Below are 17,079 nucleotides of genomic sequence, written 5' to 3'. Positions count from 1 at the left end.
GCTACCACTGCTGTGTACCTTGATATTGCAAATACTCAGGTCTGAGGAGAGTAGTGTGAAAACAACTCATCCATGATACAAAAAACTAACAAAAAAAAAAAACAAAAAATAAAAACAAAACACAATTTGACCCAGTCTACATCAACTACACTACAAAGGAAAGCAGAGGGGATTCTGGGGTTTGTAGGGCTTGAATGGAACCAAGAAACCACAAACATAATATCTGGCAGTATTTAAACAGCATTTTTAAATCGTGAAATCACGATTATTTTGTCAAAATAACATTTTTAAAATCAAATGTATTTATAATTTAGAATATTTATATTTAACAGACATCCATTTACTATTAACTTTTTTTTTTTTTTTTTTAATAATAACTCATCATGTCGCTGTGAAGCTTTGCCCCCAACAAAGAGGATGGGAAACAATTAAATAAAAAAATATCTCAGAAGCCAGAGGTCACCAACCACACACGTTGGATCATTTCAGAGAGTGTGTGTGTGTGTGTGTGTGTGTGTGTGAGTTGGGTAGAGTACTATAAACAGGGTGATGCTTCCAAAGCCCCCCATCAAGCACTGCTGCCCCTGTGTGGGGGCATTAAGAACTGCACTCCAACAGCTGTCCCACGTCCAACACACACGAACAAATGAACAGCGCACATCTTCATAAGTTCTGTTTGCTGTGTGTGTGTGTGTGTGTGTGTGTAGACATATGTGTGGGTTTGTGAGGATGGTCAGGCACACAACTGTTTGTCTCACATCCACGATGTGTGTGCATGTGAGTGTGTGTGAGCATCATCAGGGTCCATGGCTGGTCAAGTCAAGTGTGTCCCCCTGCTGGCGGTGTGTGTGTGTGTGTGTGTTCAGGAGCCCGATTTTGGTTGAGGATGCGAGTCCTCTGATTGGCTCTGAGTGTTGTGGTCCTCTGGGCTCAGCTCGTCGCCCAGCCCACCCATGTCCATGTCGGGCAGGTCCTCCTCCATGGGTGCCCCTGCTGCGTCCTTGCAGTACAAACACTCCTAAACACAACACACACAAAGACAATATTAAAATGTATCCAGGGTTACAGCAAACCTGATGAGACATTTCAGACTGGGTGAGAACTGTGATGGAGTTCGTATGAAAGGCCCTTACCTTCACATTGACAGCAGCAGGTAGACCCCCCCTCCTCATCCATGGGTGTTCCTCCACCAGCTCTCGTCGCTGGTCTGAGGAGAAGTGAGGCTGGCTCTTCTGCATCTGCCGCAGCCTCTCCTTGTCTTCCCGCAGAACCTTCTGAATGTCCCTGTTAGTCAGAAAACACACGGATTACTATTTAGGAACACTCATTACCCTTTTTGCTTGGAACTGTGTTTTTCCTCCTAGAACAAAACTTAATTCCAGTCAGGGACTCACCTGGAGGGCATCTGATATGTCATCATGACCTTGTCGTCAGCGTTGGCCATCAGCAGCCAGAGGGGCTCCTGGAGAACGTATTTGATGAAATGCTCTCCCTCTCCTTGAGTTGAGACTTTGGCCTGCGACTGGCCACCTTCAGAGCCTCCTTTGGCCCTCGTCTTGGCTTTGGCTTTCGCCCTGGAGTCATGTTCCAGGGAGTCAATGCTGCCAAAGTATTTGCTGGTGTTGCTGCTCCCTGTACACAGTTTTAGAGGGACAGGGAACCAGTTAAAAATAGACTTTAAAACGTGTATTTTTCATAGGAAATGTTGATCATTTATAACAATAAATAGTCAATAGTTATATCATAATGTAGGATAAATAGAAGTTAAGTTTATGCAGTGGTTAGAAATGCTCTTCATGTTCCTCTGCTGACCTGTTCTGCTCCCAGAAGCTCCACTCGCTGAGGTACCGGAGCCGTTGCAGCCTGAACCTGATCCTGAACCTGAACCTGATCCAGAGCCTGATCCTGAGCCCATAGAGCCAGAGGTGGCTGATCCAGTGCCAGAGTGGGAGTCCTCCTGCTCCTGCAGAAGGATATCCAGCAGGTCGCAGGATGAGGAGTTACCGTCACTGTGAGCCCCATCTCCTGGAGACTCCGCCTGAAACACAAGCAGGAAAACCATCAGAAAACGTGTTGGTGTGTATATGAGTGACGGAAGCGTAAACGAGACAGAGTTCTGGTGTTAAATCAAAGATACTGTCACTAGTTCATTGCATCTCTCACCTGTTGGTGGTTTTCAATCTTGGCCATTCCTCCGTTCTTCTCTCCTACCGCCCCCACTCCTCCCGACGCTGTCACAGTGATGCTGCCCTGACCTCCAGCGGAGGGCGCCGTGCTGTCCTGACGCTCCACTGACCGCTGCCCCTCCTCCATGCTCAGCAGATTGAGCTGCAGTGGCGAGCTGCACCGTGACTCAAACAGCGGCGGCGACGTTGCCGGCTCCTGCATCCCGGAGGCCGGGGTGGAAGAGCGTGATGCCGCCCCTTCTCGGGGCTCCACGGCCGGGGCTTTTGGGGGCTCGGAGGCTAGGCTGTAGGGGAAAGGCTGAGCTGGATAAGGGGCTTGTGCGACAAACTGAGGCTGCACTGGGAACGAAGGCTGGGCAGCAAAGGGCTGCTGGGAAGTGTAGGCAGTCTGAGGGGCCTGGAAAGGCTGCTGGGTAGTGTAGGCAGTCTGAGAAGCCTGGAAAGGCTGCTGGGTAGTGTAGGCAGTCTGAGCGGCTTGGAATGGCTGCTGGGGGGTAAAGGCAGTCTGCACAGGGAATGACTGTTGGTTGGTGAAGGGGGGTTGTGTTTGCATGGTGTAGGCTGGCTGCGGGGGCTGAAAGGGCTGCTGGGCTGGGTATGCAGGTTGTGTCTGGGTCTGCTCAAGAAAATACACCGGACTGGTCGTCGCCCCTAACTGCCCCATCTGCCCTATCTGTCCTATTTGGGGGAAGAGGTAATTTGGCAGCACCAGAGCCACCACAGGTGTTACAACAGGGGTGGGGAATGGAGTGGCTGCAGGTGGAGCTTGTGTGTTCTGCCCCTCTCCGAAGCCTGTGGAGAGGGAGGGGTCAAGGCATGCGGGCTGAGCTGGGGCAGCAGGTGCTGGCGGGTAGAGCGGGTACGCAGGCACCATGGTGGGGTAGGAGACGTTAAATGCTGACTGTGAGGCTTCTGATGGGGACCACGACGTCTGGTTGAGACCCTGGAGAGGGGGGCGGGGTTTACGGTTCAACACGGCGCTGTCTGACGAATCAGGATTCTTCATTCGTGGCTTCTTGGACTTCCTGTTACGGTTGCCTTTCTTGGCCGTCGTCTCAGGTCTGGTGGCGCCCTGTTTGACAGCACCTCGTGGTCCAGATGATTCTGAGATGACACATGCAGAAGTCAGATGGTTGTTTGTGTGTGAACTGGACATTTACAGTTTCTGTCTCAAAGTAACGGTAGTTTTCAAAAGAATTAATACTCAAACTGTCACCTCAGCACTGAGCAACTTAATGACATTAAGCATTTTGGCTTTGTGTGGTTACTGTGAAGACTCTGTACCTTCAGTGTGGGCTGCACCCCTCTGCTTGTGCAGATATTTGGAGCAATCCTTGTGGAAGCTCCTGGCGTTGCGGAGCTCTCTGCAGCGGTTGAGGAAGGCCTGCTCTTCTTTCTGGGTGTGTGCTGCCAGCACCTGTTTGGTCAGTCCCAGCCTCTTGTAGGCCTCCTTCTCCTGGCTCGGCGGAGACACCATGCTGACGGGCAGAGCTGGGGGCGCTGGGCTCTCAGCCACATCCTCGATTATCTCTGTAGAAGGAATCGGCGGATAAAACATCAGTTAAACAGATCTTATTACAAAAGATGGATGAGAGCACTCCTCATGCAGTTCCAGTTATGCTTCTGTGTTTGTGTTCTGCTTGATTGGAATCAGAAACTCACCCGACTCTGGCTGAGGCTTCTTGTCTCCCACGTGGACAATGGTGCTGCTGTAGCTGCACTGTGAGGTGATGGACACCACGCTCTCTGCCTTGCTGGGCAGAGTGAGGGGCGCCAGGGGGCCTCCTACCACTGCAGCGGCTGCAGACGGAGGCTTCTTAGGTGCCTTCATGTTTGGCAGGCCTGGCTGGGCGTCTAGCATCAAAGGATCTGGATGGGGAGAGATAGATCATCTGTTAGCTCCAAGACAAAGATGATTATAGTCCCGTAATTCCCGTCACTATATAAAAAGGAACACCAGTGAAGGCAAGCATCGACGAAAATAAATAACACTAGGGTCATAAGAAATTGGATCTAATATCCTGGATGTGTGACACATTTCCTCATACCTGAGTTTGTATCCTGAGGCACATGCATGCTGTCCTCTGAGCCCTTCTTGCCATCATCAGAGTTGGAGGAGGTGGTGTTTGAGGAGAACTGGTACTTCCTCTTCACTGTGATGGGGATGTTACAACTCTCCAGATACCTGAGGAAACATCAACGGATTTAATCAGAGAATGCACGTTTCACACATGTGACCTTTTAACCATCATCTGAAGACAAACAGGGTCTTACCTGATGACACTGTCCAGGCAGCTGATCTGCTGGTAAGAGCACACAGTCTGGTCTTTGCAGGTGAATTCTTCCACAGTACTGTCTCTGACCTGCAGAGGGGGCGCGGAGTCCTTCAGACGCACCGTTGGACTCTTCTGAGCTGCTGCTGCTGGAGAGAGAGAAGGAGGGTTAAATGTCAGAACCACACAAAGGCCGGATAAAAAAAAAAACCTGATGCACTTCACTGAAATATTAAGAAATAAAAAAATACTAATTTCTAATCCGTAGCTTTCAGTGACTGTTGTGTCAAATAATGAAATGACAGCACAGGGATTTATTTATTTTTTTAAATGATTCTGGGTTACAATTTTTTTTAATGCCATCTTAAAGTGACATTTTTAAAAGGTGATATTTAATTGAACTCACTATCAGTAGTCTTCTTGTGCTCAGGTTTGGATGGTAGCGGCGTGGGCAAAGAGGCGTGCAGGCAGACCTGCAAGTCCTGGTTCTTCTGCATGTGGACCCCTTTACAAATCTCCTGGAACGTCCTGGGAGGTTTGGCCTTCTCCGTCTCCTCTGCTGTGCCGCCCGGCGTCATGTTGCTCTCGCTGGACGAGCTGATGCTCACAAGTTGCTCGTGGGAACCGTTGCTGCCGTGGCTACCGTAACCGCTGGAGCCAATGTTGTGGACCGGCTGAAGAGAGAAAAGAGTGTTAAACAACCTGACTGATGCATGACTGAAAATGTTTATTTAATGTGTGTGTGTGTGTGTGTGTGTGTGTGTGTGTGTGTGTGTGTGTGTACACATACTTGGAGTAGCAGCCTGTGGATCAGTTCACTAATTTCCTGGATGTCCGAGTCTATGATCTTCCCTCCGTGGAAAACTGGTGCTGCAAAAACGTCTTCGTTCACAGGACCCCTAAAACAAACACACACACACACCACTGTCACCTGCCATGTTCAAACTGAAATATATTCCAACATGCCACTGCTGATGGCAACACACTGTGACTAAAACATTGCATTGGTCGTACTCACATCCGGACTTTGTGCCTGCCGATGACGAAGGAGACCTTGCGGCTCCAGGGGCTGACGAAGCTGGACCAGCTCGTGTCTATGGTGATGTACTCGCCATTTCTTGCACAGAAACGGACGGAGTGGTCGAACGGCTGACCGGCGTACTGCAGAACTGTGAGAGAGAATGTGTGTGAGACTCAGAGAGCTCCTTTCTATTTGTCAAACATCTCAACCGTCACATATCAAATGAATGAGAAGGGTTCTTACTCTTGCGATGCACAGCCAGCATTAAGGGTCGGTCACTTGGGTGCAGATTGAGAAGTACAGGGGTCCCGATCAGGTCCTGAGGGAGGTAACCCAACAGAGGAACAGCCCTGATGGAGAAACAGCAACAATTACTTTTTCTGATTAAGCAGGAAACAGCTCAACAGCACAGGTTCACACACGACATGACACAAATACTTCTGTATGAATTACATGGATCTCAGCCAACTCACCTCTCATCCACGTCCTGGAACACACAGTTAGGCGTGTGTGTGGTGGTGAAGATTCGCTTGTCGGGAGGGATTCTGGGAGCTGTGGAGAGAGAAGACGAACAAAATCAGTTAGCCACTAAATAAAAAAGATACTATACGTTTTTCAGTTTGAAAGGGGAGGGATAAATATTTCATAATCTGATCACAGGATTAAAATTTACCTTGTAAACATCTTATATAGTTACTAAACTGGACTATACACATGCTGCAATTGCTCATCTGCTTGATTTACATCACATTATATCTCATTTTTGGACGCTTCAAATAGTTAATACAGTTAATAATAAAGCTTTTAGTGATGTGGGATTATTCATTATGTCAGTATGTAGTAGAACGAACATTAAAACTGTGTGTGGAAACTCACCTTCGTATCCAGAGTGCACCCTCTCAGCCAGCAGGAGGCAGCAGAACTGCTCCTCTGAAAGCTCAGTGTCCTGGACTTTCATCAGGTAAGGAGTCATACGGAAAGGATAGTACTGGAGATCCCCTTCACGCTCCTTACCTCCACTATAACACACACACACACACACATTTAGGTATTATTATATATTTGATTTATCATGACTCATATGTAACATTTCGATTAATTTTTTATACTATTGCAATTATGTAATTTAAGTTAATGAACTTCTAATTTTATTAATTTGATTCTTTCATTATAGTGAAATGATTTTGTCTTAGTCAAGTAAATAATAATAATTTTAATACTTATTAACTCTAAATGGTTTATTTTGACATATAATACACCTATGTTGACTTCTTAATTATATCAAATCTACTCTAACTTTTTTTAATCTATACACAAATAATACATTATATAAAAAGATAGTTATATTTTAAATGACCACCAAGTTTTTAAAAAAGATTTTTTTAATTAGTAGTTGTAGCAACCAAACTAACCACAAGATGGAGACACAGTTGAAAAGCTCACAGCCGCTGACTTCCTCCCTGCTCACTAACCCTGTGCTGACTCAGAGCTCTTTTGAGCAGGAAACTATGGATCAGAGAAGCTGCTGTCACTCACCTGATGCGGCAGAAGAAGGACTTCTCCTGCATGCACTCCGTGGGAGACGACTCTGAATAAGTGACAAAGGAAAAGGTGGGATGAATATATCACCGAACGCATCGACTACTCCAACACAACCCATCTGTTAGTCATCGATAAGCAACTGAAGCACAGCTGCTCAGGGTCTGACCCTTTCTTTTTCCCCCCAGGAGCACATGTTCTGTTAAGTTGAAAAATTTAGGAACACGTCAACACCTTTAGGGGTGCAATGAAAATTTTTCCTTAATAAAGAGAAACAAGGAGACATTTACAAGCAAAATTGTGAATGATTTAATTAATTTGAATACAAAAAAGTACACTAGGTTTTTAATTACTTCTGCTTCAAACTATATTTTAATAAGTAATTATTTATACTTTAAACTGCTTTGAACTGTATAAACAGTATGAACACCTCTTTAATAAAGTAGTTCTTCTTAGTGGTGTCTACAGGGCGTCTGCGCTGACGGGAGGATCGTGGGATTTTTTCAACGGGCAGCATTGGTCATAGTCGCTGTTGTGTTAGCAACCTTTTTCTTGTAAAAGAAGAAGTAGAGGTTGCCTGGGCTGAATTTTCGTAATACTTTTTTATTTGCACACGTGCTGCTAAATACATTTTAAACTTCGCACATGTCTATTTTTAGTCGCCAATGCAGGTGATTCGCTCGCACTGTCGAGCCCTGCTGCTGAGTCATCGCTTGCACAGCTTGCGTTACCCAAGTGATTCCTGCAGAACAGTGCTGCTTCACATCACTGGCCTCATGATGGCTTCCAAATCCCCAGATGACAACAAGCTGTTTAAGTGAGACTACAAAATCAACTACAGTAAAACAGAGTTGATTGACAACAACAGCATGAATGGAAGCTACAGAATGATTGAAGGATTACATACTTTAATGCACCTCTGAAAGTTGTTTTTTAGTGGATTTTCTAAAATGATAGGAGACAAAATCAGATATCCAAATTGAGGTAATGCAATCCAATGAAACATCGACATATTCAAAAATGTACCAGAGGTAAACATGACCTTTTTGTCTCAGTCTCAATACAAAATAACACTAAGCTTCTGAGAAGTCGGAACTATTGCAGAGCTTATCGATTGGTTTGCGTTCGACCTATCAGGTGTACCTACTTAATTACACCATGTGACTGCACAAATTCGTCAGTATGTTTTCAGCAAATACGCAGCAGATGTCTGAGTAGGTGTTCCTTCAGTAACGTGTGATTGAGCATGTTAATGAAATATGTGATAAGTGTGTATGAGCATGTGTGTGTGTGGGGGTGGGTTACATGAAAGAAATTAGCACCAGTGTACGTGCAGGTGACATGGGTCGTGCTACACGTGCACTTTGTACCATCCACATCCATAATGTGCAGCACCATGTTGGCCGGGTTTAGTCACTTTATATCAATGAGACTCAATTTTAAAATCAAACAGAATTCCTGATATAACAAGGTTAAGATTTAAGTGGTGAGGCTGTTACCTGCTCCGGTGCACATGCTCCATGAGGGCAGCCGGTATGGCGTGGTGAAGCTGTAGAACACGCTGACATCCTGCGGCGTTAGGAACTCCACAAACTTGGCATTGTTGAACACCTCCTGCTTGCAGTTCAAGATGGACGCCGCTTGGTCCGAGATGTAAACGATCTTCCCCGTGATGAGTGAGACAGCTACAGCAAATATATCCTACAGGTAAAAAGATAAAACAACGTTTTAAAAAAAAAAAATCTTAAGTGTCTTTTCATTTCAGGATGTTCAAAACACTGAAGATAAAACCTTCTTTAACTGCACTAATACACTTGATATACTTCCTTCCACTAGTTTGTTCCACATCATCAGATTTCATTACTGCCACCACTTTCCATTTGCTTTCAAAGACAAACAGATTATTTGAATGTTACAGGGTGTTCCTACTTTACTGTGAAGTGGAGATTTGAGCTTCTTACAGTGTTTTTGAGGGTGTATTCAGATGTAATGCGGTTGATTTCCTCAATGGTGTAGGATGATACATCAAACCCTGGTGGCTGACTGTCATTGATCATCAGCATCTGGTAGTATTCCTCGTTGGCTGTAGAGGAAAGTGAACATGAATGAATGCAAACATGAGAGAGAAACATACTTTTGTCTCATAACTATAAGAGATTGTGATTCAGAGCATTTGCCCCAGATTGGTCAAAAATCCACATTTATCTGAAAAAAGTAACAAACAAATGTAACAGACGTCAACACTAGTGATATAGATTAACAACGATGTGAATACGTGTGCGAGCATGTGAATTAAAGCAAGAGCAACTCTTACCTTTCACCTGCTTGACACATCGCAGTGCATATTTGAGCGTGTTGACGGTGCTGGACTTCCCCTTGCTCCTTTTCTCTGACGGCAGGTGCATCTTCAGCTCCTTCAGGGTCTTGAAGAGCTCCTTCTGAGTCTTCGCTTTGGCTGACTGTTCGCTGCTGCAGGGCGAGCATGAGACACATACATGTGCATCAAAATGACGAGGTCTCATCAGCACTGTCACACTCTGAGAAGCACAGCTTTTCCAGCATGCAGAGCAGAACACGAGGGGTGTATGTGAGGGGATGGGGCATGAGGGGATGGATTGGCACTGGGATGCATCTACCGTGGGTCTGACTTCCACAACTTTCCACTGGTGTGTGCAAGTTAAAACTCTAACTGACAAATTGCACATGCATACTAGGGGTAGGCAAGCTCAGGAGTGTACTAACCTGCAGCCGCTGGTTGATGGGTTGTCCTGCTCGGAGCTCACCAGACTGAAGGCATTGGAGCTGCTCGGTGGCGACGGGCTGTGAGAGTTTGAGCTGGAACCATAAACAACGTGTCGTGTTATTGAAGAAGGTGTACAGAAAGAGCACAAAGCGGCGCATTATGAAAGAACAGTTAGAGTGGCCAAACAACATGTAAGACTCAACACATTAAGTGAGTCAAGGACATGGTGTTATAGACTGTACCCAGGATGCCAAGACTGTGCCATCTGCATTCTCTCTGTAAATAAGTCTATAAAAATATGGGGCGTAGCTAATAGGTGAGGTCAAACATTTCTTTTCTTGGAAATGAGATCTGAAAACAAGGAAGGCAGCTCAGGACTTTTATAACTTGTTCTCTACAAGTTATAAGATTATTAGATTAATGTTAACAACCCATTATCACTTAATATGCCTTTCACTACAGCAAATGATTCCACTCAAAAAGAATATCTTCAGAAGTCATAAGCAACCCTTAAATAAGATGAGGAAAAAAAAAGGAAAACATGAAATGCCAGTTTGGAAATGGGAGAAGAAAAAGAAAATGGAAATTTCAATGGGGTAATTTGACCACTGGGTCATTTTCCACATTTTTGTTTTATGTTAAATACAAATCTCAACCAGATGTAGTTTTTGAGGTGAACTTTTTTTTAATACTCTAGTAGCCCTCCTTTAATGGTTAGCATAGTGTACATAGTGTACATAGTGTGCCGTAGCTCTAAAGGGAGTGATAAACCACAAAAAATGCTGATAGAGGGCTCGTCACAGCGCTTCCTGTCTATCGATTCCACTCAGTCTGAGAGAAACAAAGCAACTAACGCACTGCACCTTTTTTTCTAAGGGAGAAACACAAGGAAAGAAAAATAAATCAAACACATACACACAACACTTATCTGACGCAAAGTCAGTTTGCGGTGACGGCTGGACAGCTGGATCAGCTGTCATCTGACTTTAACTGCTCTGTGGTGCCTTTTGTTGTGCTGGAATTTGTAGTTTGTACACATGTGATGTGCTATTAAATTACCAATAATAACACTACACACTTAACACTGCTCATGCTATTCTGATTTTACTGATGCCCCCTTCAAGACGAGCCAGAATGTGGAATATGCACAATCAACCAAATTTAAATTTCAGTAACTGGCAGCAATCCATTATTTTGCAAGTATCGGTAACAGCTGTGCTCATTTTGTATTTCTTATGCTACAGCTTCCCAAAAAATGTCAGAGTCAAAAGAGGCGAATGGGGAAATGTACAATATGGAAACCAAAAGAACTGCAATTAGTCAACTTCAGGCTGCCTGAAACTTCTGCTAAATGTTTCCACGACAAACCAGACGTTGCTGATCAGTGACCATGACAACAACATCAAACAAATTCATAAAAGCATAATGTAGAGTTTCGGTAATCTTCTCCTTTTCATTAACACTTTGATCGAAGCCTAGCTGCACTGTAAACCCTCCTCAGGCCACGTTTGAGGCTTTCTAGTAGTTTATTTATCTCAGTTTGCTGACAACACCAATATGCAGTTAGAACAAAGCAGGCTCTTACAGTCCTCAGATACTTACTTATTCCAATTATTTGCAGCTTTACAGTTAAATGTACGTGTCACGCACATTACTGTGTTCAAAAGCAGCAAACTTTTTGAAATTTGAACATGGAGGAAAAAGTTCATATTCTAACTGTAAATGCAACAGATGGTGTGCTGAGTTTGCTGTGTGATCCAGCAGAGGGCGCTCTAAAACTTCACTATCAGCTTGACCTATAGCTCCATTGATCTATCAGTAAAGTAGTTTGCTGTGAAAGTGGAGGACACTACTGAGCAAAGATGATCTATGCAGACAATCGCAAACACCAGAGCACCTGAGAAGTAGCGTTAAAGTATTTCAGTTCTACACCATAGATGACAAAGATAACGCTGTTTGTTGACTTTATACTAAGCAGCCTCCTTATTCCTCAATGACAACAAAACTGTGCATTCAAATACATTTGAACTCACTGCACATTAATTCAAATTCATTCAAACTTCATGTTTTGGAAAAAGCAGCAATCCTATAATCAAGCCTATCGTTGTCCAACTGTTGTATAACCAGAACCTGAGAATCAACAGAACTTGTAAAATTTCCCCTAACTTGTTATGCTTCACTCTCTTCTCATTAAAACTCACCTGATAAATCCCCAGGTCATTAACATTAACTCACCGCAGTTTAAAGCGAAGAAATGCCAACGAGTAGAGACAAGTTTATATTAATATTGGCTCATTTATCATTATTAGTTTTTTTTTTTTAACTCTAAAATTTCAGTATCAGTGTTGGCCTCAAAAATCCTGCAGTGGTCTGCCTATACTTCTCGTAGTTAATGATTGAGGCCAACTTTTTACCTGGTGTTTCTACTTAGGCTATTTGGAGCTAGAAAGAAAACATTAGGGCCAATGCTCTTGTAGGATATCAGGAAATGTGCTTAACTACTTAAATAAACTGTTATAAGGTTTAATTTTTAAGACATTTGTTCACTACATTACAGTCAAGCAGCACAGAGAGTGTGGAGCCATCACACTGAAACCAGTGGCCCTCGTCTTACTGTTGAACATCAAAACGGGAGGCCAGTTTTCCACATTCCTAAGGTGTATGTTTAAGTGTTGGACTCATTCTGTCAGCACATTCCAATACAAAATATCATCAGTCATTGAGAAGCTGAGTTCTCTCAAACACTTGGTGGATAAAGGGAAGCACTGCCTGCCTGAAATTAACTTTTGTCCTTTGCCTGTTGTCAGTTACTTGCTCCACTGCATTTTAAGGCATTTTTTTTTAAGTATTTATCCAGTGTTTTAGATTGGCTGAGTATAGTAGAACAGAGTCTGTGGAGGACAACTCTCAGTAGCATTTCATACATTAAGTGCAAATGAACATGGACTTTACAGTAACATTAGAGGGGGGAGGGTTTAATAATTCAAAAACTACATTATAGTGTAATGTGTAGTTCTACTGGAGATAGTATATGTGGGGTTTCTGCAAAATACTTGAGTGTTATGGTGCAATCAATTAATAGTGACCAGTTATTTTTGAAAAATGAATAGCAATATATTGTACATTTTATTGTGAAAATATACATTTAACAACGGATTTTGCTGGAAAGACGATGCTACAATGATGATGATGCAACACCACCATGAATAATGTATGAGTGAAGGTCATCCGTTATCTATTGCCACATTTGGTTATCAGGTTATTAAATATACCTATAATCTAACAGAATCCAATAGCTCTTAAATGCATTGATCATAAATGTATTGATGAGGTGTTGATTGGATACTAATCTTTGAGCCTGAAGTTTTATGTCTATGCTGTACTGGCCTGCATTTTGAAAAGACTTCCCATTTATTTTTCTCCACCTCATGGATGAAACTAGGGCTGGAGAAAACATTAGCGCTCGGTTATGTAATAGTCAACCTCCAGTAGGTGTGCTCTTTTCTTCAGACAAGAGACGAAAGTGATAGTCAAACAGATGCAGGGAGACATGTTACTTAAAAGCCTGGCACCTCTGAATGGCATATGGTTACTCAGCAAAGAGCCGGGCTGCAGGAAATTATAACAATCCAGAATTCTCATCAAAATCAAGCCAACAGTCATTGTCTTTTTGTACTCTGTCTCGTACTTAGGAATAAAACACTGCTCCTCTCAGTGTGAGTCAGTCACTACTAGCTTACAACAGTGACTCAGACCAACAACAAATGTTCCTTCCATTGCATTTAATGAACCTCCCTTCAGTGACCTAGATGGTCCGCTCCCCCATTGTGGTAAACACTTCATTTACTACAAGTTGGTGCATTTGATGTGTCCTCACCTTTTGTTGCTCCCTGAAGACTCCAGGAGAGCCGAGTCCTTGCCATTGCCATTGGAGCTGCCCACAGATTCATTGCCATGGGACTCGTTGCCATGCGACTCATTACCATGAGATTCTGTCCCGCTGCCACTCGAGCCGCTGCCGCCCATCTCTACATCCTCGTGCATGGGTGGGCGTGGCCGCTTCCTGTCTTCGTGCGGGGAGCCCGGCGAGGCAGGGTGTTCATGGCTGCTGTCGCTTCCCTCGGAAGCCAGTCCCAACTCTGGTTCAAGCTCGACCCCATCCCGCCCACCACAACTCTTGCTGTAACTGCTGGCCATGCGGTGAAGTTGGCTAATGGAGCCACAGGGAGAACCCTCCTCTTCCTCCACCTGGAAGCCGACCCTTTCCCGGGTCCGTTCAGGCCCGTCCAGGGATGAGTACAGGTAGTGCTTTGGATCACTGTCCTCAGACATTGGGCAGGCCACAGGGAAAAATTTGCAGAATTAAGCTATCTTCCACATGGCAATGCCATGAGATGCGTGGCACTGGGAGGTAAATGGAGTTGATGCCTCAGGAGGCAAGATGTAGTCTAAAGGAGGAAAATAAAACACAGGTGACATTACTCAGACAAACCATTTACAATACAGTGGACTTCAATAGACAGAAGATAAAATAAACAAAGTCCTAAACTTAGATACAATCAATGTGGATTGTGGATGGAAATCATCCATCAAAAGTGCAGTGGCCATCACTTTCATCTGATCATCCAGCACAACCTTGGATCTCAGCGTTTTTAAAAGTCAAACATACAGAAAAGGGCACAGCAGCACAGCAAGGGATCTTGCTGTGTGAACACACACACACACACACACACACACACACACACACACACACACACACACACACACACACACACACACACAGGCTGCTGCCATCCATCCTTCAAAAGATCTGTATAGTAAACAGGCTGTTGTTTGCCCTTTGCGGGTGGATTGAAGCCCCAAACCAGTGTGATCCAGTTCATGCTTTTTCACAAGAAAGGTGAGTCCGCAGAGATAAAAAGCCTCAGGGACACAACACAAACAACAACCTTCACGTCGACAGAAAATGCTTATGAAAAAATCCTTTGTATTATTGAAGCTGTATCTTCTCCCTGCAGCTGATGGGTCTCGTCTCATCACAAATTAACTCATTAACAGGTGGGAGAAAAAACACTGAGAACAGATCCCTGGGGGGTGAGAAAGCTCTGCCTCATATTTAACAGTATTATCATTAATGCCAAGGATGTAGACCCCACAGAAGCAGATGATAAACAGATGTGTTGATGCCTTGTCCATGCTCACTTTAGTCTAAATCAAATAAAGGTAGTCTTATGCAACACTGTGCAGTGCCCCTGAATCAATAGCAATATAAAAAAGATGTGAACTGTCCCTCAAGTAACATTTACCTTGAATCATAACATTAACTACACTTGTTACCTTAGACAACAAAATAAATACAACAAAATATAAAGAAGTTATATTTGTTCTTTAAAATGAATGAACCCAATAAAAAATACAGGAGCTACAGTTCCACAGTAAAACAATGGTTCAGCCTATTTACAGTATGTCTGTAAATAGTCCTAATAGGAAATACTGGCAACAGGTACTGGAACCAAATCCAAAATATTCACTTTTCTTCCTGCTGCCCACGAACAGGTTGCAGCTTTTTATATAAGTCTGCACATTCAGCAACATGTCTATTCTTTACTCTTTACATAAGCAATTTTACATAACTTGTCAAAGTTTATACGGAAGGTTTTTCATGTTTTTAAAAAAAACACAAAAAAACACACACACACACAAAAAACCACCCGTCAGACTTTCCAACCACCCACACATTCACTGCCATTGTATGAAATGACCCACTCTCAGTTTAACTGAGGCAGTGGCCAAGTGCTCACAGGGGATTTTCTATTGGCTGCTGTGAGTGACCAATCGGGAGAGAGCTAGGAGTGACTACAGGTTAGAATTATGTCAGCCAATTGTGGGGAAGTAAGGACTATAAGTATGTCAAAAGACATACAAATGTATTATTTCATTTTTGGAAAGAGAAACAGATCAACACTTCAAAAATAGTTTTTATGACACAGATTTATGACACAGCACATATTACATAAAATCAGACTGTTAATTATGTGTAAGACAATGCTATTTATTATTATTCACCCTGTTTACAGGAACAGTGTTAACTGTAAGCAGCAGGGTATTGGCCTTGAACAGCCAACAATAGGTGCTACAAAAATATTAAAAAACTAGGTTAACGCAGTGGAACACAAACTATATCAAAGGACGTTTGCCTCCATGTTGTCACAATTTTTCACAGATAAATGCTGTTCAGCCATGAAGATATTAAACATTGTCCACTCCAAAACTTAAGCAAACAGGCATGATATTGGTTTGCCGGTAAAAGCAATAGAAACCAAATCCAAAAATCACCATCAGCTCAACCAACTCTGATGCATTTACTGTATCTATGATTGTTTTAATCCCCTAAACAGAACTTGCAATAGTGGTATGGGCTTACCAGAGACCCTTTCCTCCATGAACATTACTTGACAGATCAGCAAACAGCAAAATCAGCAAAAAGTCAGCAAAAGTATTCAAACACACTTTCCCCCCAGATCCTGAAAACACTAAGAGACATGGCCACACAACAATTTAACTCTCAAAACAGAGGAATAATGACGTAATGACACTGAACTCCGGCTTCTGCTGGAGAGCTGATACACCCAACACACTAGCACAGATCTCAAGCATTATACAACTGCTGCTCCAGTCACATGGATTTGGCCATAGTGCAGCACAAAGTAGTGGTAGCCTTGTTTCATAAAACCACATGCTTTCACTTGTATCCAACTACTCTCAAGTGCATTCTTTGAGGAAATCTGAGACAGCAGTTACATGAGCACCTCTGAGGATAGGATATTAAGGATATACAATATATATATTATTTATCTTTCCTATAGATATATATATAAAATGCTGGAGACAATCTTCTTAGACTATCCAGTTAAACAGGGGGTAAAACATTAGTCCTGTGTTATTAGAGGAGAAGTAATCAGTATTTCCATGTTCAGTCACGTTAAGGTTAGTATTTCATTAAAAGGACATCACAAACAGACACCTGTCATTACACAACACAACTTGCCAAGTTAATACATTACAATGGTAACAATAATGAATAAAACTATAAAAATAACTTCTTTTCTAAGAGTGGTGTGTTAAAATCTATCTTCTTTGGAGCTGAAACAATGTCACCATGACTTAATTATTCTTCTGTCTTACAGTCAAGATCAGTTTCTCTCTGAGGTGTCATTATGGAGGCAACATGTTGACCATAAGCAGCTCAAGGTCTACCTATGGATAACTAATAAAGGTCTAACACCAATATGCAAATCCTATCGAACATAGCAGCAT

General features: G+C 43.2%; 1 protein-coding gene across 1 annotated transcript; it reads right to left on the bottom strand.

Annotated features, from left to right (window-relative positions):
• Positions 1–556: 556 nt before the first annotated feature.
• LOC111232799 (period circadian protein homolog 2-like) lies at positions 557–14,165 on the bottom strand. Its single transcript, XM_022760451.1, has 21 exons — positions 13,640–14,165; positions 9,762–9,854; positions 9,334–9,488; positions 8,981–9,102; positions 8,519–8,720; positions 7,017–7,068; positions 6,357–6,499; positions 5,954–6,032; positions 5,724–5,830; positions 5,478–5,628; positions 5,250–5,358; positions 4,866–5,133; positions 4,461–4,608; positions 4,235–4,371; positions 3,849–4,055; positions 3,471–3,716; positions 2,164–3,290; positions 1,813–2,038; positions 1,395–1,632; positions 1,134–1,284; positions 557–1,018 (listed from the first exon to the last, which is right to left on the bottom strand). The coding sequence occupies exons 1-21, from the start codon at positions 14,092–14,094 to the stop codon at positions 863–865; spliced, it is 4,572 nt and encodes a 1,523-aa protein (XP_022616172.1). The 5' UTR covers positions 14,095–14,165; the 3' UTR covers positions 557–862.
• Between the last annotated feature and the right edge of the window lie 2,914 nt (positions 14,166–17,079).

The sequence above is a fragment of the Seriola dumerili genome, unplaced genomic scaffold (genome assembly GCF_002260705.1).
Source record: "Seriola dumerili isolate Sdu_G_001 unplaced genomic scaffold, Sdu_1.0 BDQW01000337.1, whole genome shotgun sequence".
NCBI classification, from domain to species: Eukaryota; Metazoa; Chordata; class Actinopteri; order Carangiformes; family Carangidae; genus Seriola; species Seriola dumerili.
The sequence above is the reverse complement of the archived record's forward strand: the minus strand, read 5'-3'. Positions and strand labels throughout refer to the sequence as shown.